General features: G+C 44.1%; 1 protein-coding gene across 2 annotated transcripts in view; it reads right to left on the minus strand.

The window, feature by feature from the left end:
- Window positions 1-22,402, minus strand: part of UNC13D (unc-13 homolog D) — a 157,066-nt gene that overhangs the window by 44,145 nt on the left and 90,519 nt on the right. For both annotated transcript variants that reach the window (XM_069752049.1, XM_069752048.1), the window contains exons 5-9: window positions 11,883-11,942; window positions 11,594-11,660; window positions 11,285-11,477; window positions 9,247-9,291; window positions 2,605-2,673 (exon numbers count right to left, since the gene is read on the minus strand). In XM_069752049.1, the coding sequence (XP_069608150.1) occupies window positions 2,605-2,673; window positions 9,247-9,291; window positions 11,285-11,477; window positions 11,594-11,660; window positions 11,883-11,942 (434 nt within the window). The remainder of the gene's footprint in view (window positions 1-2,604; window positions 2,674-9,246; window positions 9,292-11,284; window positions 11,478-11,593; window positions 11,661-11,882; window positions 11,943-22,402) is intronic.

Raw genomic sequence — 22,402 nt, forward strand, 5'->3', positions numbered from 1 at the left:
CAAAAAATTAATGGTGCGATTTTTTTTCAATTACACTGCAACTTTTTTTTCCATTTTCAGTAGATTGTATTGTAAATTAATTTAATACCCCCAAAAAGAAAAAAATAAATACGGTAGCTCTTTGAAAAAGAGGAGGGCATAAAACAAAACTGGAAAATAATGAAAACTGATTATTTGAATACAGTTGATCAGTTCTTGATTACAGGCACAAACTTGCCTTTACAAATGAGCCATAAGTAGCTTTCAGAGGCTATCATTGCAGCAAATCAGATAATAATTAAAGCAACGTGTCCTTTACTAAGGAGCACAAACAAGGCTAAACGCTGTTAGATGGTAGATTGCTAACTTTCTGTACATTTACGGACAGTCAAAAAAAAGCAGGTGCTTTCTTCTGCCACTCGTAGTGTCCACGAAAAAGAAAAAAACAAAGTCCATGATTTGAATTTTTCTTTTTATCCAAAGTTTGTACTGTGCGTGTGCTAAGCAGAGCAAACACTCTAAGAACAGGGCACTCTTGTATAGATCTAACAGGAGGATCCTCTAATATATGATCAATGGGGGTGAGAAGAGCTGCTATTTTTACAGTATGGTGCCTAAAAGAAGAAAGAGAGAGGGGTTTCAAAATCTAAAGCCCACCATACACATGAGGGGGTTGTCGTCCAAATGATGCTTCGGCTTATAGTTCGGCCAACAGCCATCTCAGCCAACTCTATCATACACACGAGCACTTGTTCGGCTGAGCGCATTTGTCTTCTCTATGAAAAAGACGCTAGCTAACATGTTGACCATCGGCTTATATCCAGGAGAAAATTGCAGTTGGCAATCTGAAATCAGACCTGCCTGATTAACATCTCTCCCAATGTTCAGACAGCCGGCACCTCCATACACATTACATTGCTGGTGGGTTCAACCAACATTAGTCTAATGTATATTAGAGCCTTAAGATTCGTATGTTATAATTCTAAAGCTGATTTGTTGATATGTGACTGCTTTATAGGAAGGAGGGATATGATACTGTATCGCTGCAATTAAAAGCTGGGTGGACTATGTGACAGGGTCACTGGTGTCATACATGAGGGTAGATATGTGTCACAAAGATTCCTTTCCTGCGTGATGTGAAAGCTACAAGTGTTTTCTCCAGCATGATATGTGCTGAGAGCAATCCAGCTGCTATATGGGCCTGGCTTTCATGGTGGGTAGGGCAGAGATGGGCGGGATGCCTACCCAAAAAACAACAAGGAACCCTACACGTGGAAATAAAAAAATAAAAAATAATAATAAGAGAAAAATAGTTATGTATCTCAATAGAATTAGAATAAACAGAGCAAAACCATAATAAAGTATAAAATGCCTTTATTGAATGTTATTTGGCCAAAAAATGGCACTAATGAAGTGTGCCTGTACTTGGAGATCAAATAAAAATTACTTTAAAAATACATGTATAAAAAATATGTAAGAATATATATATAAATAGCAAAAGTGGGACACAAAAAGGAAAAAGGGTTCATAAAGGAAATCATCAAGAAAAATGATCATTAAATCGAACTATGGTGCGCACAACAGTGCATTCAAGAGCATATGTTAAAATATATATGTATAGACATGTGCAAAAGGGCAAGCAAATAACAATATATGTGCAAAAGGGCACAAAAAGTGCACAAGTGTAAGGAAAATATATTCTAAATCTATTATAGGGTGAGAATGATCCAATCAGGAAGCACACAAATATAAGTGATATGGTATATGTCCCCAAAACACATATAGTGAGCACCAAAGGTTCAATATAGAACAATAGTGTATAATATCTACCTTCAAGGGTCCATTCCTCCAAGTACAGCGCACCCCGATGCGTGTTTTGGATAAAACCTTCGTCAGGGAGTGACATAAATATTTTTCTCTTATTGTTATTATTTTTTGATTTCCACGTGTGGGGTTCCTTGTTGATTTTTCAGCTCTCCGAATGGTCTGCCATTCATTGTTTGTAGCGGTCACTCTTTTCCTTTATTGTGAATTTTTATATTCTTCTTATATTTGGTATTCTTATTGTATTTGGTAAGGAATTGGACTGCTACATTTTCTTTGTGATGCCTACCTATCATATCTCCACCTCCAGGGTGTGACTGGAGGGAGTTAAATGTCCAGCCATTTTTTTTTTCTTTGTGTTGTGTGGAGAAAGGAAGCCTCCATACTGGAGCTCCTGTGAGAGATGCCATAGGTATTGTCCCAGAAGTACTGGGCAAGACTGTGTATGAACTTTTTACTTTCTTTTGAGCCAGACAGGTTGTTTTTTTCTCTTACCAGTTTGGATTCCTGGTTTATGATGCAATAAACCACCCAGAGTGGTCCTGTGTCTACCTGGAGGAGCAGCTAAGCGTGTCAACCTTTCATAATTAACATATGATAAAATATAATAATAGGGACATTAGAGAGTACTCAGACATTATATTGAAGGTATGACATGGACGCATTATATTTAAAAGGGATGTGGTTTATGTTTATGAAATTTCAGGGCCATCAATGAATTTTGGGTCAGGTGTCCAGAAAAAAATTGAAGAATAGGTTTGTAAACCTAGTTAGGCTCCCAACTATGAGTTAGTCTCTTACCTCTTTAATCCATGCAGGTCTGTCAACTCCCCAAGCTTGCTCCTGACAGATTCCACATCATCAGAGTCCCTTTAAGAGATGCCAATAAATATATAAAAGCTGTTACTATGATTTACTGCAGGTAGAGAAGTTGTAGCCTTTCCCCTGCATGTGAAAAACTAAAATGTATTGCTACTGTGTGACCCCCCAGCCTTTGCTATCTAATAAAAGATTAATGGCATGTTACGTACCAATCTAGGTGACAACAAATTGACCAATGAAAATCCAAAAAATCGCAGTCCTTTTTGTTAGCAGGTAGCCCCTGTACCCATCTGTTATGATCAGGTGACCTTGGAGCAGCATGAAAACTTTCACTGGAGTAGGTGGTAACTATACTGACCGCAAACCCTGATCTTAACACCACAACTAGAAGTAGCCGTGGGGTGTGCCTAACAAAACCTAGACACCTCGACACAGCCGGAGGACTAAATACCCCTAAAGATGGATATAGGAATTTCTACCTTGCCTCAGAGCAGAACCCCAAAGGATAGGCAGCCCCCCACAAATATTGACTGTGAGTAGTAGAGGAAAAGACACACGCAGGCAGGAAACAGGATTTAGCAAATGAGGCACACACTAGCTAAATAGGAAAGGATAGGACAGGATACTAAGCGGTCAGTATTAAAAATCCTTCCAAAAATATCCACAGCAGAAAATACAAAAACTCCACCATCTAACTAAAGATGTGGAGCGTATATCTGCAACTCCAGAGAATCCAACAAGACTGAGAAAACACTGACACAGTCTAACCTGGACAAGAGAAAAACAAATGAATAGCACAGAATATAAGCACACTGCATGTGTGCCACAGAAAAAGAAACAGACACTTATCTTTGCTGAATTGGCAGCTAAGCCGGAGAAGCCAGAAAGTGATCCAACACTTCACAAGAAACATTGACAACTGGCAAGGACTAATGAGTCCTGCACACCTAAATATCCCAGTCAGAACTGCAATCAGCAGATACACCTGGCCAGCACTGCGACTCAGAGACAACTGCATTCCCACCTACAACAACTGGAGGGAACCCAAGAGCAGAATTCAAAACAGTACCCCCCCTTGAGGAGGGGTCACCGAACCCTCACCAGGGCCCCCAGGGCGATCAGAATGAGCCAGATGAAAGGCACGGACCAAATCAGCAGCATGGACATCAGAGGCAAAAACCCAAGAATTATCCTCCTGGCCATAACCCTTCCATTTGACAAGGTACTGAAGCCTCCGCCTCGAAAAACGAGAATCCAAAATCTTCTCAACCACATACTCCAACTCTCCATCAACCAACACAGGGGCTGGAGGATAAACAGAGGGAACAATAGGCACCACATATTTCCACAATAAAGATCTATGGAAGACATTATGGATAGCAAAAGAGGCCGGAAGCGCCAAACGAAAAGACACCGGATTAATAATCTCAGAAATCTTATAAGGACAAATAAACCGAGGCTTAAACTTAGGGGAAGAAACCTTCATAGGAACATGACGGGAAGACAACCAGACCAGATCCCCAACCCGAAGCCGGAACAAACACACCGACGACGGTTGAGCCTCCTCCTGAGACAACACCAAATTGTCCACCACATGAGCCCAAATCTTCTGCAACCTGTCAACCACAGAATCCACACCAGGACAGTCAGAAGGCTCAACCTGCCCAGAAGAAAAACGAGGATGAAAACCAAAATTACAAAAGAAAGGCGAAACCAAAGTAGCCGAACTAGCCCGATTATTAAAGGAAAACTCGGCCAATGGCAAGAAGGCCACCCAATCATCCTGATCAGCAGACACAAAGCATCTCAAATAAGTCTCCAAAGTCTGATTAGTTTGCTCAGTCTGGCCATTTGTCTGAGGATGAAATGCAGAAGAAAAAGACAAATCAATGCCCAGCCTAGCACAAAAGGCCCGCCAAAACCTAGAAACAAACTGGGAACCTCTGTCGGACACAATATTCTCCGGCATACCATGCAAACGAACCACATGCTGAAAAAAACAACGGAACCAAATCTGAAGAGGAAGGCAATTTAGGCAAAGGCACCAAATGAACCATCTTAGAGAACCGGTCACAAACAACCCAGATAACAGACATCTTCTGGGAGACTGGAAGATCAGAAATAAAATCCATCGAAATATGCGTCCAGGGCCTCTCAGGGACTGGCAATGGCAAAAGCAACCCACTAGCACGGGAACAACAAGGCTTGGCCCGCGCACAAGTCCCACAGGACTTCACAAAAAAACGCACATCATGCGACAAAGAAGGCCAGCAAAAGGACCTACCAACCAAGTCTCTGGTACCAAAAATGCCAGGATGACCAGCCAACACAGAACAGTGAACCTCAGAAATCACTCTACTAGTCCATCTGTCAGGAACAAACAGTTTCCCCACAGGACAGCGGTCAGGTTTGTCAGCCTGAAATTCCTGAAGAACCCATCGTAAATCAGGGGAAATGGCAGAAAAGACCACCCCTTCTTTCAGAATACCGACCGGTTCTAAGACCTCAGGAGAATCAGGCAAAAAACTCCTAGAGAGGGCATCAGCCTTAATATTCTTAGAACCCGGAAGGTACGAGACCACGAAATCAAAACGGGAAAAAAACAAGGACAATCGAGCCTGTCTAGGATTCAGCCGTTTGGCAGACTCGAGGTAAATCAGATTCTTATGATCGGTCAAGACCACAATACGGTGCTTAGCTCCCTCAAGCCAATGTCGCCACTCCTCAAACGCCCACTTCATAGCCAACAACTCCCGATTGCCGACATCATAATTGCGTTCAGCAGGCGAAAACTTACGGGAAAAGAAGGCACACGGTTTCCTCAAGGAACCAACAAGATCCCTCTGAGACAAAATGGCCCCTGCCCCAATCTCAGAAGCATCAACCTCAACCTGAAACGGAAGAGAAACATCCGGTTGGCGCAAGACCGGAGCAGAAGTAAATTGACGTTTAAGCTCCTGAAAGGCAGAGACAGCCGCAGAGGACCAATTCGCCACATCAGCGCCTTTCTTTGTCAAATCGCTCAAGGGTTTAACCACGCTGGAAAAATTAGCAATGAAACGGAGATAAAAATTTGCAAAACCCAAAAATTTCTGAAGGCTCTTCATGGATGTGGGCTGAATCCAATCATGAATGGCCTGAACCTTAACTGGATCCATCTCTATAGGCGAGGGAGAAAAAATAAAGCCTAAAAAAGAAACCTTCTGCACCCCAAAGAGAGACTTAGACCCTTTCACAAACACAGCATTGTCACGAAGGATCTGAAATACCATCCTGACCTGTTGCAAATGAGACTCCCAATCATCGGAAAAAATCAAAATATCGTCCAAATATACAATCAAGAATTTATCAAGATAAGTCTGGAAGATATCATGCATGAAGGACTGAAAACCAGATGGAGCATTAGAGAGTCCGAATGGCATCATAAGGTATTCAAAATGGCCTTCGGGCGTGTTACACGCAGTTTTCCATTCATCACCCTGCTTTATACGAACAAGATTATATGCCCCCCGAAGGTCAATCTTCGTAAGCCAACTAGCTCCCTTAATCCTAGCAAAAAAATCGGAAAGCAAAGGTAAAGGGTATTGAAACTTGACCGTGATCTTATTCAAGAGGCGATAATCAATACAGGGTCTCAAGGAACCATCTTTTTTAGCAACAAAAAGAACCCCGCTCCCAACGGTGAAGAAGATGGTCGAATATGCCTTTTCTCCAAAGACTCCTTAATATAGCTCCACATGGCGGTATGTTCAGGCACAGACAAGTTAAAAAGTCGACCCTTAGGAAACTTACAGCCTGAAATTAAGTCAATAGCACAATCGCAGTCCCTGTGCGGTGGAAGGAAACTGGACTTGGGCTCATCGAATACATCCTGAAAATCAGACAAAAACTCTGGAATTTCAGAAGAGGAAGAAGAGGAGATTGACATCAAAGGAACATCATTATGAACCCCCTGACAACCCCAACTAGTCACAGTCATGGACTTTCAATCCAACACAGGATTATGTACCTGCAACCACGGAAAACCCAGCACGATAGCATCATGCAAATTATGCAACACCAGAAATCGACAATCTTCCTTATGGACTGGTGCCATGCGCATGGTCACCTGTGTCCAAAACTGGGGCTTATTTTTAGCCAAGGGTGTAGCATCAATGCCCCTTAAAGGAATAGGGTTCTGCAAAGGCTGCAAGGGAAAACCACAACGCTTGGCAAACTCAAAGTTCATTAAGTTCAAGGCGGCGCCTGAATCCACAAACGCCATGACAGAAAATGATGACAATGAGCAGATCAAGGACACAGATAACAGAAATTTAGGTTGTACAGTACTGATGGTAACTGAACTGGCGATCCTCTTTGTCCGCTTAGGGCAGACAGAAATGACATGAGAAGCGTCGCCACAATAATAACACAACCTATTCTGACGTCTGAAACCTTGTCGTACCGTTCTAGACAGAATCCTATCACACTGCATAGGCTCAGGAATTTGCTCTGAGGATAACGCCACAGCGCGCACAGTTCTGCGCTCCCGCAAGCGCCGGTCAATCTGAATGGCCAGAGACATAGAATCACTCAGACCGGAAGACGTGGGAAACCCCACCATAACATCTTTAACGGATTCAGAAAGACCCTTTCTGAAAATTGTCGCCAAAGCATCATTATTCCATTTAGTCAACACCGACCATTTTCTGAATTTCTGACAATACAATTCTGCCGCCTCTTGACCCTGAGACAGGGCCAACAAGGTCTTCTCAGCTTGATCCACAGAATTAGGTTCATCATATAACAATCCCAAAGCCTGAAAAAAGGAGTCTACATCAAGCAAAGCCGGATTCCCAGATTCCAGGGAAAATGCCCAATCCTGCGGGTCGCCACGCAGCAGGGAGATGACAATTTTAACCTGCTGAATGAAATCACCGGAGGATCGAGGTCTCAAAGCAAAAAACAGTTTACAGTTGTTTTTAAAACTCAAAAATTTGGACCTGTCACCAAAAAACAAATCAGGAGTAAGAATCTTCGGTTCTAAAACAGGAGTCTGAACAATATAATCAGAAATACCCTGTACCCTAGCAGCAAGCTGGTCTACACGAGAAGCTAATTCCTGAACATTCATGCTAGCACAAGGCTCTTCAGCCACCCAGAGATAAAGAGGGAGGGGAAGACAAAGTAGACTGAAGAAAAAAAAATGGCTCAAGACCTTTCTTCCCTTCTTCTGAGATGCATTTAACTCATTATTGGCCAGTTGTACTGTTATGATCAGGTGACCTTGGAGCAGCATGAAAACTTTCACTGGAGTAGGTGGTAACTATACTGACCGCAAACCCTGATCTTAACACCGCAACTAGAAGTAGCCGTGGGGTGTGCCTAACAAAACCTAGACACCTCGACACAGCCGGAGGACTAAATACCCCTAAAGATGGAAATAGGAATTTCTTCCTTGCCTCAGAGCAGAACCCCAAAGGATAGGCAGCCCCCCACAAATATTGACTGTGAGTAGTAGAGGAAAAGACACACGCAGGCAGGAAACAGGATTTAGCAAATGAGGCACACTCTAGCTAAATAGGAAAGGATAGGACAGGATACTAAGCGGTCTGTATTAAAAATCCTTCCAAAAATATCCACAGCAGAAAATGCAAAAACTCCACCATCTAACTAAAGATGTGGAGCGTATATCTGCAACTCCAGAGAATCCAACAAGACTTAGAAAACACTGACACAGTCTAAGATGGACAAGAGAAAAACAAATGAATAGCACAGAATATAAGCACACTGCATGTGTGCCACAGAAAAAGAAACAGACGCTTATCTTTGCTGAATTGGCAGCTAAGCAGGAGAAGCCAGAAAGTGATCCAACACTTCACAAGAAACATTGACAACTGGCAAGGACTAATGAGTCCTGCACACCTAAATATCCCAGTCAGAACTGCAATCAGCAGATACACCTGGCCAGGACTGCGACTCAGAGACAACTGCATTCCCACCTACAACCACTGGAGGGAACCCAAGAGCAGAATTCACAACACCCATCCGTGGTGGAAACGAGCACATAGAGCTGCAAACCAAACTCTTTCTATTTCACTTACGACAAAAGTCTGCAAATATTTTAATACATACCATTTTTTCTAGAGCCCAAAACTATACAATATCCTAAACATCGTCTGACTATTCCCAATGCATTGTGATCCCAGTTTTACCTGTGTGCACCTTAAAAGGGTTTTCCCAGAATCAGCACTGACCACCTATTCCCCGGTTCGGTCATGAGTGTGTGATTGCTGGGAAGTGGGGGGGATCCTTAGCTCGTAAGAACAAATCACATATTCCCAATCCATACATCAGCTTTATGGCGGTTTCAGACATTTTACAACCAATTTCATGGCCCACAATGTCTTGACCTGCCACACTACACTTCTTCCATAAGCTGACCTAAGATCCCCATATAGTAGCAAATCAAACCTGACACCCATACAGTATTTCAGTATTTTCTGCTGCTAACAATTCCAGTCTGAATAGATTTAAAACCTTTTGTAATTTAAAAGTACGGTAAATGTGTTGTTTCATCCGCAAGGAGTGACCCTAAATTCTTTGTGGTAGCTTTGCCTGAGAACATGAATCAGTACTCACCACATATCCATCTGAAAGCGTGCATGTTGTATGTCATTGACTTCCCTGAAATAAAGACCATAAATAGTGTTATGTCCATATAAAATGTCTGAATTTGACCTCTGCCTTTCATACCTTTAAAGATTACCGTAATTAAAAGATCTAAAAGGTATGTAATATGTTGTGTATTTGCCGTGGATTCTCCTATGCTGATTTGCAGAGTTTTACTGTACCAGCTATGCAGTATTGATTTCAGCAAATTTCATCTACACATTGCAGAAAAATTTACGAGCAGAAAATCCACAGCATGACAATATCTCCGTTGACCTTGATGGGCAATTTGTCTTTTTTTTTCAAACGATAACTACAGTAATTATATATGTTAAATTCATTTTGGATTTCAACCGTTCGATGGTAAATCTGAATCAAAATTGGAAGCAAATCAACCTGTAATACACAGATTTAGCTGCAGTAATGACGTGGAAAAATATTGCAGCAATTTTTTCATGTGTGAATAGACCCACACGTGAAACTGTTTGTGTGGGGTAACGGGACTGTGATGGCAAAATACTGTTCGGGAAGACTGGACTGTGGATTCGTGGTGTAGGAACTGTGGGGCATCATAGTGGGTGCATGAGGAAGTGGTGTCAGACGTATCCTACTGTAGGACTGTCAAACAGTATTTATGCCAAAATTCTGACAAAAAACTGTTGATTAATTGAGGCCTATGGGTGTAAAAGAAGAGACCTATCAGTACAGCCAGCAGGGTCTGGCTGGGAGAATTCTGTGCGGCCAGACTCTGTGACTAGTCATCTCAGGCGACTGTTAGACACATTGATAATAGCATAGCTAAAGTGTTCATCAGCTGAAAGCAGCGAGGATGGGCATTTAATGTGCGCTACTGATAGCTAGCGCTTTTCATTCTCCAATCACGAGATCAGCTTATCTTCTTCCACACCATCACACTTCCTCCTTCCTCTGTGGCCCAAGGAGTTTCACTGACACCTCTGCATGAGTCATGAAAGATGTCAGTCCAAGCTCAATACCTAGCACTAACAGAACAGGAGTAGAAGGGAGTGCGCCACTGCGGATGCCAATCAGCTGATGAATGCAGAGATGTGCTGGGACAGGTAAGAGGAAGGTCCTTCCAATTGCTTCAACAACTCTCTGATGGACCAGTTCAGGCAGTCTGGTTGAGGAACCTCTAAATGTTATATGGATGTTCTGTAAGAGGAAAATGATTGGAGATCACTAGACAACAGGGCCTAGAGCGTATGTGGGGCAATATCACATAAACATTCTACATGTAAATTTAGCTCTAAAATATTCAATTATATGTGTTAAGTACAACAATCCACTGTTGACATTACTTGGTATGGCACCTCTCCTATATTTAGATCATACATGATGAAGGGAGTCTGTCATCCCTAACCACCTATTCATTCATATAGGAGACTTAGCTCTAAATAAACTAACTAAAAAAAATAAACATTTTATTAGTAAAGTAAATGAGGGATACTCGGTGTGAACTTGGAATGTCAGAGAATGCCCTCACTGATCCCTCTCTCTTGTGTGCAGCAGCCGCCCCCTACAGTGTGATAATGTGTGCAGCGAGCAGCTACCGGAGACAGGAGAGAGAGATCAGAGCGTGCATACGCTGACACTGTGTGTACACTCGGCTTCTGCAGTATCAATGTGTGCAGGGCTGTCAATCATAGCAAGCACTGTCAATCAACATGAGGAACGTGTGGTGGATTGTAATTGACAGGGTGGAGAAGTGCACTGAGGACCCCTCGTGTATAAATTTTTATATATAAAGCAATATTAGGGAAATCTATACTATAGGTATGACTTTTACAGGCCCGAAGTCCCCTGTATGAATGTATAAGGGGTTTAACTTGAGTTTTGGGGTTGACAGACTCTCTTTACTAATGATAAAGGGCTCAAGTATTTAGAAAAATATAAAACGGAAATTGGAAAAACAGAAAAGCAGTAAGACAATATAAATGCAATTATCAGGCCAGAGGTTTCACTTCTTATAATCAAAAAAGGTACACACATAATGAAGGTTTCGTCCCATACTGGATTTAAGGTCTGAACCTTGACTTGTGTCTTGTGCGTCTGATCTTCAGGTAACATATTCCTGACCACTGCCTTCTGCTTCTGCTTCTTGTCAGAATTGGGGCTACTGTCTCTGGAATGAGTGTCGGCTCGATTTTCAATTCCCAGCATGCAGTAGGGATCACTGAAACCTAGATATAGCCAAAAAAACAAGATGTTTAATTGAAGCTTGTCAGACTGACTGAGACTAATTGTATGGAAGCATCAAAATAGAAGAATCAGACTATGTCATCATATGTTCTCTTACCACTGACATCCTTCCCAAGAATTCCTTTAGCTTGTTTCACTGTAACTTTCACACAGAAAATTGGGGGCTACAACAGAAGACAAATTGTCAGGTTATTTTCAGATGCTGCCCATCTTACCTCATATGAAGAAGGCCTGTTCTCTGTGAGGACTCAACCTTGTGTCTATGTCTGGGTTGATGCACCTTTCTTGGTTGCTCAAGTTGTAAGAAAAGTTCTCCACAGATTCTCAAAGCTCAATAGAATAATCTCACATGTACATGGCATCGGAAAAATAATCTTTAGATTTACCTCAAGACTTTTTACACTTTCAAGGATGGCATTGTGCTCTGCAGCATCCATGTTGAAGGCCTGGAAGAGATATAGGAGAAACTGTTGTCATTAGAAAATTACCTACTATTTGAATCAAGTTTTTATATTAAAATACAAAATATATTAAAGGGATTTCGAGTCACACAGGAGACTAGTCAGACAGGGGTGTCCCTGGCTGCCTCTCCCTGCACACTGCCCTGGAGTGACAGGTTTCTGTTATGAAAGGTAATTCAGTACCACAATGGACATAGAGGTCAGCGCACATACAGTGACCTGGAAATAACCCAAAAAACAAGAACGAGCTCTGAGACGTGGGAACTCTGTTGACCGCAATCCCTAATCCTCTCAAACCACACTAAAGGCAGCCGTGGATTGCGCCTAACGCTCCCTATGCAACTCGGCATGGCCTGAGAAACTAGCTAGCCTGAAGATAGAAAATAAGCCTACCTTGCCTCAGAGAAATACCCCAAAGGAAAAGGCAGCCCCCACATATAATGACTGTGAGTTAAGATGAAAAGACAAACGTAGAGATGAAATAGATTTAGCAAAGTGAGGCCCAACTTTCTGAACAGAGCGAGGATAGGAAAGGTAACTTTGCGGTCAACACAAAACCCTACAAAAACCACGCAAAGGGGGCAAAAAGACCCTCCGTACCGAACTAACGGCACGGAGGTACACCCTCTGCGTCCCAGAGCTTCCAGCAAGCAGTAAAAAACAAATTGACAAGCTGGACAGAAAAAAAACAGCAAACAAATAGCAAAGAGGAACTTAGCTATGCAGAGCAGCAGGCCACAGGAACGATCCAGGAGGAAACAGGTCCAATACTAGAACATTGACTGGAAGCCAGGATCAAAGCACTAGGTGGAGTTAAATAGAGCAGCACCTAATGACTTCACCACATCACCTGAGGAAGGAAACTCAGAAGCCGCAGTACCACTTTCCTCCACCAACGGAAGCTCACAGAGAGAACCAGCCGAAGTACCACTTGTGACCACAGGAGGGAGCTCTGCCACAGATTTCACAACAGTACCCCCCCCCTTGAGGAGGGGTCACCGAACCCTCACCAGAGCTCCCAGGACGACCAGGATGAGCCATATGAAAGGCACGAACAAGATCGGGAGCATGGACATCAGAGGCAAAGACCCAGGAATTATCTTCCTGAGCATAACCCTTCCACTTAACCAGATACTGGAGTTTCCGCCTTGAAACACGAGAATCCAAAATCTTCTCCACAATATACTCCAACTCCCCCTCCACCAAAACCGGGGCAGGAGGATCAACAGATGGAACCATAGGTGCCACGTATCTCCGCAACAATGACCTATGGAATACGTTATGTATGGAAAAAGAATCTGGAAGGGTCAGACGAAAAGACACAGGATTAAGAACCTCAGAAATCCTATACGGACCAATAAAACGAGGTTTAAACTTAGGAGAGGAAACCTTCATAGGAATATGACGAGAAGATAACCAAACCAAGTCCCCAACCCGAAGTCGGGGACCCACACAGCGTCTGCGATTAGCGAAACGTTGAGCCTTCTCCTGGGACAAAGTCAAATTGTCCACTACATGAGTCCAAATCTGCTGCAACCTTTCCACCACAGTATCCACACCAGGACAGTCCGAAGACTCAACCTGCCCTGAAGAGAAACGAGGATGGAACCCAGAGTTGCAGAAAAACGGTGAAACCAAGGTAGCCGAGCTGGCCCGATTATTAAGGGCGAACTCAGCCAAAGGCAAAAAGGACACCCAGTCATCCTGATCAGCAGAAACAAAGCATCTCAGATATGTTTCCAAGGTCTGATTGGTTCGTTCGGTCTGGCCATTAGTCTGAGGATGGAAAGCCGAGGAAAAAGACAAGTCAATGCCCATCCTACCACAAAAGGCTCGCCAAAACCTCGAAACAAACTGGGAACCTCTGTCAGAAACGATATTCTCCGGAATGCCATGCAAACGAACCACATGCTGGAAAAACAATGGCACCAAATCAGAGGAGGAAGGCAATTTACACAAGGGTATCAAATGGACCATCTTAGAGAAGCGATCACAGACCACCCAAATTACTGACATCTTTTGAGAGACGGGAAGATCTGAAATAAAATCCATAGAGATATGTGTCCAAGGCCTCTTCGGGACCGGCAAGGGCAAAAGCAACCCACTGGCACGAGAACAGCAGGGCTTAGCCCGAGCACAAATCCCACAGGACTGCACAAAAGTACGCACATCCCGCGACAGAGATGGCCACCAAAAGGATCTAGCCACTAACTCTCTGGTACCAAAGATTCCAGGATGACCAGCCAACACCGAACAATGAACCTCAGAGATAACTTTATTCGTCCACCTATCAGGGACAAACAGTTTCTCCGCTGGGCAACGATCAGGTTTATTAGCCTGAAATTTTTGCAGCACCTGCCGCAAATCAGGGGAGATGGCAGACACAATTACTCCCTCTTTGAGGATACCCGCCGGCTCAGATACACCCGGAGAGTCGGGCACAAAACTCCTAGACAGAGCATCCGCCTTCACATTTTTAGAGCCCGGAAGGTATGAAATCACAAAGTCAAAATGGGCAAAAAACAACGACCAACGAGCTTGTCTAGGATTCAACCGCTTGGCGGACTCGAGATAAGTCAAGTTCTTATGATCAGTCAAGACCACCACGCGATGCTTAGCTCCTTCAAGCCAATGACGCCACTCCTCGAATGCCCACTTCATGGCCAGCAACTCTCGATTGCCCACATCATAATTTTGCTCAGCAGGTGAAAACTTCCTGGAAAAGAAGGCGCATGGTTTCATCACAGAGCAATCAGAACTTCTCTGCGACAGAACAGCCCCTGCTCCAATCTCAGAAGCATCAACCTCGACCTGGAACGTAAGCGAAACATCTGGTTGACACAACACAGGGGCAGAAGAAAAACGACGCTTCAACTCTTGAAAAGCTTCCACCGCAGCAGAAGACCAATTGACCAAATCAGCACCTTTCTTGGTCAAATCGGTCAATGGTTTAGCAATACTAGAAAAATTGCAGATGAAGCGACGATAAAAATTAGCAAAGCCCAGGAACTTTTGCAGACTTTTCAGAGATGTCGGCTGAGTCCAATTATGGATGGCTTGGACCTTAACAGGGTCCATCTCGATAGTAGAAGGGGAAAAGATGAACCCCAAAAATGAAACCTTCTGAACACCAAAGAGACACTTTGATCCCTTCACAAACAAAGAATTAGCACGCAGGACCTGAAACACCGTTCTGACCTGCTTCACATGAGACTCCCAATCATCCGAGAAGATCAAAATGTCATCTAAGTACACAATCAGGAATTTATCCAGGTACTCTCGGAAGATGTCATGCATAAAGGACTGAAACACTGATGGAGCATTGGCAAGTCCGAATGGCATTACTAGATACTCAAAATGGCCCTCGGGCGTATTAAATGCAGTTTTACACTCATCGCCTCGCTTAATACGCACAAGATTATAAGCACCACGAAGATCTATCTTGGTGAACCAACTAGCCCCCTTAATCCGAGCAAACAAATCAGATAACAATGGCAAGGGGTACTGAAATTTAACCGTGATCTTATTTAGAAGGCGGTAATCTATACAAGGTCTTAGTGAACCATCCTTCTTGGCTACAAAAAAGAACCCTGCTCCTAATGGCGACGATGACGGGCGAATATGCCCCTTCTCCAAAGACTCCTTCACATAACTCCGCATAGCGGCGTGCTCAGGCACAGATAAATTAAACAGTCGACCTTTTGGGAATTTACTACCAGGAATCAAATCGATAGCACAATCACAATCCCTATGCGGAGGTAGGGTATCGGACTTGGGCTCATCAAATAAATCCCGGTAATCAGACAAGAACTCAGGAACCTCAGAAGGGGTGGATGACGAAATAGTCAGAAATGGGACATCACCATGTACCCCCTGACAACCCCAGCTGGACACAGACATGGATTTCCAATCTAATACTGGATTATGGACTTGTAGCCATGGCAACCCCAACACGACCACATCATGCAGATTATGCAACACCAGAAAGCGAATAACCTCCTGATGTGCAGGAGCCATGCACATGGTCAGCTGGGTCCAGTACTGAGGCTTATTCTTGGCCAAAGGCGTAGCATCAATTCCTCTCAATGGAATAGGACACTGCAAGGGCTCCAAGAAAAACCCACAACGCCTAGCATACTCCAAGTCCATTAAATTCAGAGCAGCGCCTGAGTCCACAAATGCCATGACAGAATACGATGACAAAGAGCAGATCAAGGTAACAGACAGAAGAAATTTTGACTGTGCCGTACCAATGGTGGCAGACCTAGCGAACCGCTTAGTGCGCTTAGGACAATCAGAGATAGCATGAGTGGAATCACCACAGTAGAAACACAGCCCATTCAGACGTCTGTGTTCTTGCCGTTCAACTCTGGTCAAAGTCCTATCGCACTGCATAGGCTCAGGTTTAAGCTCAGGTAATACCGCCAAATGGTGCACAGATTTACGCTCGCGCAAGCGTCGACCGATCTGAATGGCCAAAGACATAGACTCATTCAGACCAGCAGGCATAGGAAATCCCACCATGACATCCTTAAGGGCTTCAGAGAGACCTTTTCTGAAAATAGCTGCGAGCGCACCTTCATTCCACTGAGTGAGTACGGACCACTTTCTAAATTTCTGACAATATACCTCTATTTCATCCTGACCCTGACACAGAGCCAGCAAATTCTTCTCTGCCTGATCCACAGAATTAGGCTCATCGTACAGCAATCCGAGCGCCAGGAAAAATGCATCGATATTACTTAATGCAGGATCTCCTGACGCAAGAGAAAATGCCCAGTCCTGAGGGTCGCCACGCAAAAAAGAAATAACGATCCTAACTTGTTGAACTGGGTCACCAGAGGAGCGAGGTTTCAAAGCCAGAAATAGTTTACAATTATTTTTGAAACTCAGAAATTTAGTTCTATCTCCAAAAAAACAAATCAGGAATAGGAATTCTCGGTTCTAACATAGAATTCTGAACCACAAAGTCTTGAATACTTTGTACTCTTGCCGTGAGCTGATCCACACATGAAGACAGACCTTTAATGTCCATTGCTACACCTGTGTCCTGAACCACCCAAATGTCTAGGGGAAAAAAAAGTCAAAACACAGTGCAAAGAAAAAAAAATGGTCTCAGAACTTCTTTTTTCCCTCTATTGGGAATCATTAGTACTTTTGGCTTCCAGTACTGTTATGAAAGGTAATTCAGTACCACAATGGACATAGAGGTCAGCGCACATACAGTGACCTGGAAATAACCCAAAAAACAAGAACGAGCTCTGAGACGTGGGAACTCTGTTGACCGCAATCCCTAATCCTCTCAAACCACACTAAAGGCAGCCGTGGATTGCGCCTAACGCTCCCTATGCAACTCGGCACGGCCTGAGAAACTAGCTAGCCTGAAGATAGAAAATAAGCCTACCTTGCCTCAGAGAAATACCCCAAAGGAAAAGGCAGCCCCCACATATAATGACTGTGAGTTAAGATGAAAAGACAAACGTCAAGATGAAATAGATTTAGCAAAGTGAGGCCCAACTTTCTGAACAGAGCGAGGATAGGAAAGGTAACTTTGCGGTCAACACAAAACCCTACAAAAACCACGCAAAGGGGGCAAAAAGACCCTCCGTACCGAACTAACGGCACGGAGGTACACCCTCTGCATCCCAGAGCTTCCAGCAAGCAGTAAAAAACAAATTGACAAGCTGGACAGAAAAAAAACAGCAAACAAATAGCAAAGAGGAACTTAGCTATGCAGAGCAGCAGGCCACAGGAACGATCCAGGAGGAAACAGGTCCAATACTAGAACATTGACTGGAAGCCAGGATCAAAGCACTAGGTGGAGTTAAATAGAGCAGCACCTAATGACTTCACCATATCACCTGAGGAAGGAAACTCAGAAGCTGCAGTACCACTTTCCTCCACCAACGGAAGCTCACAGAGAGAACCAGCCGAAGTACCACTTGTGACCACAGGAGGGAGCTCTGCCACAGAATTCACAACAGGTTTCTGTGCAAGCTTTTATCGGGACAAACCTGTCACTACAGGGCAGCAAGCAGGCAGAAGCTGCTGGAGACCCGCCTGTCCGACTAGTCTGTCATGCGGCTCAGTCCCCAATTAAACTCTGCTTTTCTCTGAAATGGGGTCTAAAGGGTAACGTTTCTCCTTATGGAGAGTGACATACCATCTCTGGCTTGTCAAGGTAAGGAGGCTTATTTGCCATGCAATGCTCCTATGGGAAATTAAATATGCAAATTGCCTCTTCTGAGAAAAAGAGGACTTAAACTCTATAGCGTCACCTGTTGGAAGTAGCGATCCTACAAGTCACAATCAACCCTTTAACGAGTCATGCAATATGACTTAGGATAAAAGCCAAATCAGTATCTCAATTCGCAGACACGGTGTTTCGGGCTGTTGGCCCTCGTCAGTGCGAAGCATGAGAACTAATTTGGCTAGGTGAGAGGCTCTGGACTAGGGTCTAAGGGGTAACGTTTCTCCTTATGGAGAGTGACATACCAGCTGGCTTGTCAAGGTAAGGAAGCTTATTCGCCGTGCAATGCTCCTCTGGGAAATTAAATATGCAAATTGCCTCTTCTGAGAAAAAGAGGACTTAAACTCTATAGCGCCACCTGTTGGAAGTAGCGATCCTACAAGTCACAATCAGCCCTTTAACAAGTCATGCAATACGACTTAGGATAAAAGCCAAATCAGTATCTCAATTCGCAGACACGGTGTTTCGGGCTGTTGGCCCTCTTCAGTGCAAAGCATGAGAACTAATTTGGCTAGCCTAGTACGCCTGTCAAATTGTCCCCCACATGAGTCCAAATCTGCTGCAACCTGTCCACCACCACATCCACACCAGGACAGTCCGAAGGCTCAACCTGCCCTGAAGAGAAACGAGGATGGAACCCAGAGTTGCAGAAAAAAGGAGAAACTAAAGTAGCCGAGCTGGCCCGATTATTAAGGGCGAACTCAGCCAAAGGCAAGAAGGACTCCCAATCATCCTGATCAGCAGAAACAAAGCATCTCAGATATGTCTCCAAAGTCTGATTAGTTTGTTCGGTTTGGCCATTAGTCTGAGGATGGAAAGCCGAAGAAAAAGACAAATCAATGCCCATCTTAGCGCAAAAGGACCGTCAAAACCTCGAAACAAACTGGGAACCTCTGTCCGAGACGATGTTCTCCGGAATGCCATGCAAACGAACCACATGCTGGAAAAACAATGGCACCAAATCAGAGGAGGAAGGCAGTTTAGGTAAGGGTACCAAATGGACCATCTTAGAGAAGCGATCACAAACCACCCAAATGACCGACATCTTTTGAGAAACAGGGAGATCAGAAATAAAATCCATGGAAATATGCGTCCAGGGCCTCTTCGGAATCGGCAAGGGCAAAAGCAACCCACTGGCACGAGAACAGCAGGGCTTAGCCCGAGCACAAATCCCACAGGACTGCACAAAAGAACGCACATCCCGTGACAAAGAAGGCCACCAAAAAGATCTAGCCACCAAATCTCTGGTACCAAAGATTCCAGGATGACCAGCCAATACTGAACAATGAATCTCCGAGATAACTCTACCAGTCCATCTATCAGGGACAAACAGTTTCTCCGTAGGACAACGGTCAGGTCTATCAGCCTGAAACTTTTGCAGCACACGCCGCAAATCAGGGGAAATGGCAGACAAAATTACCCCTTCTTTAAGAATACCCGCCGGCTCCGGAACACCCGGAGAGTCAGGCACAAAACTCCTTGACAGGGCATCAGCCTTCACATTCTTAGATCCCGGAAGGTATGAAACCACAAAATCAAAACGGGAGAAAAAGAGCGACCATCGAGCCTGTCTAGGATTCAACCGTTTGGCAGACTCGAGATAAATCAAATTCTTGTGATCCGTCAAGACCACCACGAGATGTTTAGCTCCTTCAAGCCAATGTCGCCACTCCTCGAATGCCCACTTCATGGCCAACAACTCCCGATTGCCCACATCATAATTGCGCTCAGCAGGCGAGAATTTTCTAGAAAAGAAGGCACAGGGTTTCATCATCGAGCCATCAGAACTTCTTTGCGACAAAACAGCCCCTGCTCCAATTTCAGAAGCATCAACCTCCACCTGAAAAGGGAGCGAAACATCTGGCTGGCACAACACAGGGGCAGAAGCAAAACGACGCTTCAACTCCTGAAAAGCCGCTACAGCCGCAGAGGACCAATTGACCACATCAGCACCTTTCTTGGTCAAATCAGTCAACGGTTTAGCAATACTGGAAAAGTTAGCGATGAAGCGACGATAAAAATTAGCAAAGCCCAGGAACTTCTGCAAGCTCTTCACAGATGTCGGCTGAGTCCAATCGTAAATGGCCTGAACTTTAACAGGGTCCATCTCGATAGTAGAAGGGGAAAAAATGAAACCCAAAAATGAAACCTTCTGAACTCCAAAGAGACACTTTGACCCCTTCACAAACAAGGAATTCGCACGAAGGACCTGGAACACCATTCTGACCTGCTTCACATGAGACTCCCAATCATCCGAAAAGACCAAAATGTCATCCAAATATACAATCATAAATCTATCCAGGTACTCTCGGAAGATGTCATGCATAAAGGACTGAAACACAGATGGAGCATTAGAAAGCCCGAATGGCATAACTAGGTACTCAAAATGGCCCTCGGGCATATTAAATGCTGTTTTCCATTCATCACCCTGTTTAATTCGCACAAGATTATACGCTCCTCGAAGATCTATCTTGGTGAACCAACTAGCCCCCTTAATCCGAGCAAATAAATCAGACAGCAGCGGCAAAGGATACTGAAATTTGACTGTGATCTTATTAAGAAGGCGGTAATCAATACAAGGTCTCAAAGAACCATCCTTCTTGGCCACAAAAAAGAACCCTGCTCCCAATGGTGACGACGACGGACGAATATGACCCTTCTCCAAGGATTCCTTTATATAACTCCGCATAGCGGCGTGCTCTGGCACAGATAAATTAAACAGACGGCCCTTAGGAAACTTACTACCATTAATCAAATTAATAGCACAGTCGCAATCCCTATGAGGAGGTAGGGCACCAGATTTGGGCTCTTCAAATACATCCCGGTAATCTGATAAAAACTCAGGGACTTCAGAAGGAGTGGAAGGCGAAATTGACAGCAATGGAACATCACCATGTACCCCCTGACAACCCCAGCTGGACACAGACTTAGATTTCCAATCCAACACTGGATTATGGACCTGTAGCCATGGCAACCCCAAAACGACCACATCATGCAGATTATGCAACACCAAAAAGCGAATATCCTCCTGATGTGCAGGAGCCATGCACATGGTCAATTGAGTCCAGTACTGAGGCTTATTCTTGGCCAAAGGCGTAGCATCAATTCCTCTCAATCGAATAGGATACTGCAAGGGCTCCAAGAAAAAACCACAGCGCCTGGCGCTGTGAGTAACGGACAAAAGAAATTTAGACTGTACCGTAACAATGGTGGCAGACCTAGCGAACCGCTTAGTGCGCTTAGGACAATCGGAGATAGCATGAGTGGATTCACCACAGTAAAAACACAGCCCATTCCAACGTCTGTGTTCTTGCCGTTCAGCTCTAGTCAAAGTCCTATCACATTGCATAGGCTCAGGCCTATGCTCAGAGAATACCGCCAGATGGTGCACAGCTTTGCGCTCACGCATGCGCCGATCGATCTGAATGGCCAAGGACATAGACTCATTCAGACCAGCAGGCGTGGGAAATCCCACCATGACATCCTTAAGGGCTTCAGAAAGACCCTTTCTGAAAATTGCCGCCAGGGCACATTCATTCCACTGAGTAAGCACAGACCACTTTCTAAACTTCTGACAGTACACCTCCGCTTCATCTTGCCCCTGACACAAAGCCAGCAAGATTTTCTCTGCCTGATCCACTGAATTTGGTTCATCATAAAGCAATCCAATCGCCAGAAAAAACGCATCTACATCTCGCAATGCAGGATCTCCTGGCGCAAGGGAAAATGCCCAGTCTTGAGGGTCACCACGCAACAAAGAAATAATGATTTTTACTTGTTGAACGGAGTCACCAGAGGAGCGGGGTTTCAAAGCTAGAAACAGTTTACAATTATTTTTAAAATTCAAGAATCTAGATCTATCCCCAGAAAATAAATCAGGAATAGGAATTCTAGGCTCTAACATAGGATTCTGAACCACAAAATCTTGAATGTTTTGTACCCTTGCAGTGAGATGATCCACACAAGAAGATAGTCCCTGAATGTCCATCTCTACACCTGTGTCCTGAACCACCCAAAGGTCTAGGGGAAAAGAAAGACAAAACACAGTGCAAAGGAAAAAAAATGGTCTCAGAAGTCCTCTTATCCCTCTATTTAGATGCATTAATACTTTGGGCCAGCTGTACTATTATGACCTGGTGGTTAGGAGCACCCGACCTGATAGTTAAACTCATACAGGACGAGCTCTGGGATGTGG

This window comes from Ranitomeya imitator, chromosome 2, assembly GCF_032444005.1.
Source record: "Ranitomeya imitator isolate aRanImi1 chromosome 2, aRanImi1.pri, whole genome shotgun sequence".
In the NCBI taxonomy this organism is placed as follows: Eukaryota; Metazoa; Chordata; class Amphibia; order Anura; family Dendrobatidae; genus Ranitomeya; species Ranitomeya imitator.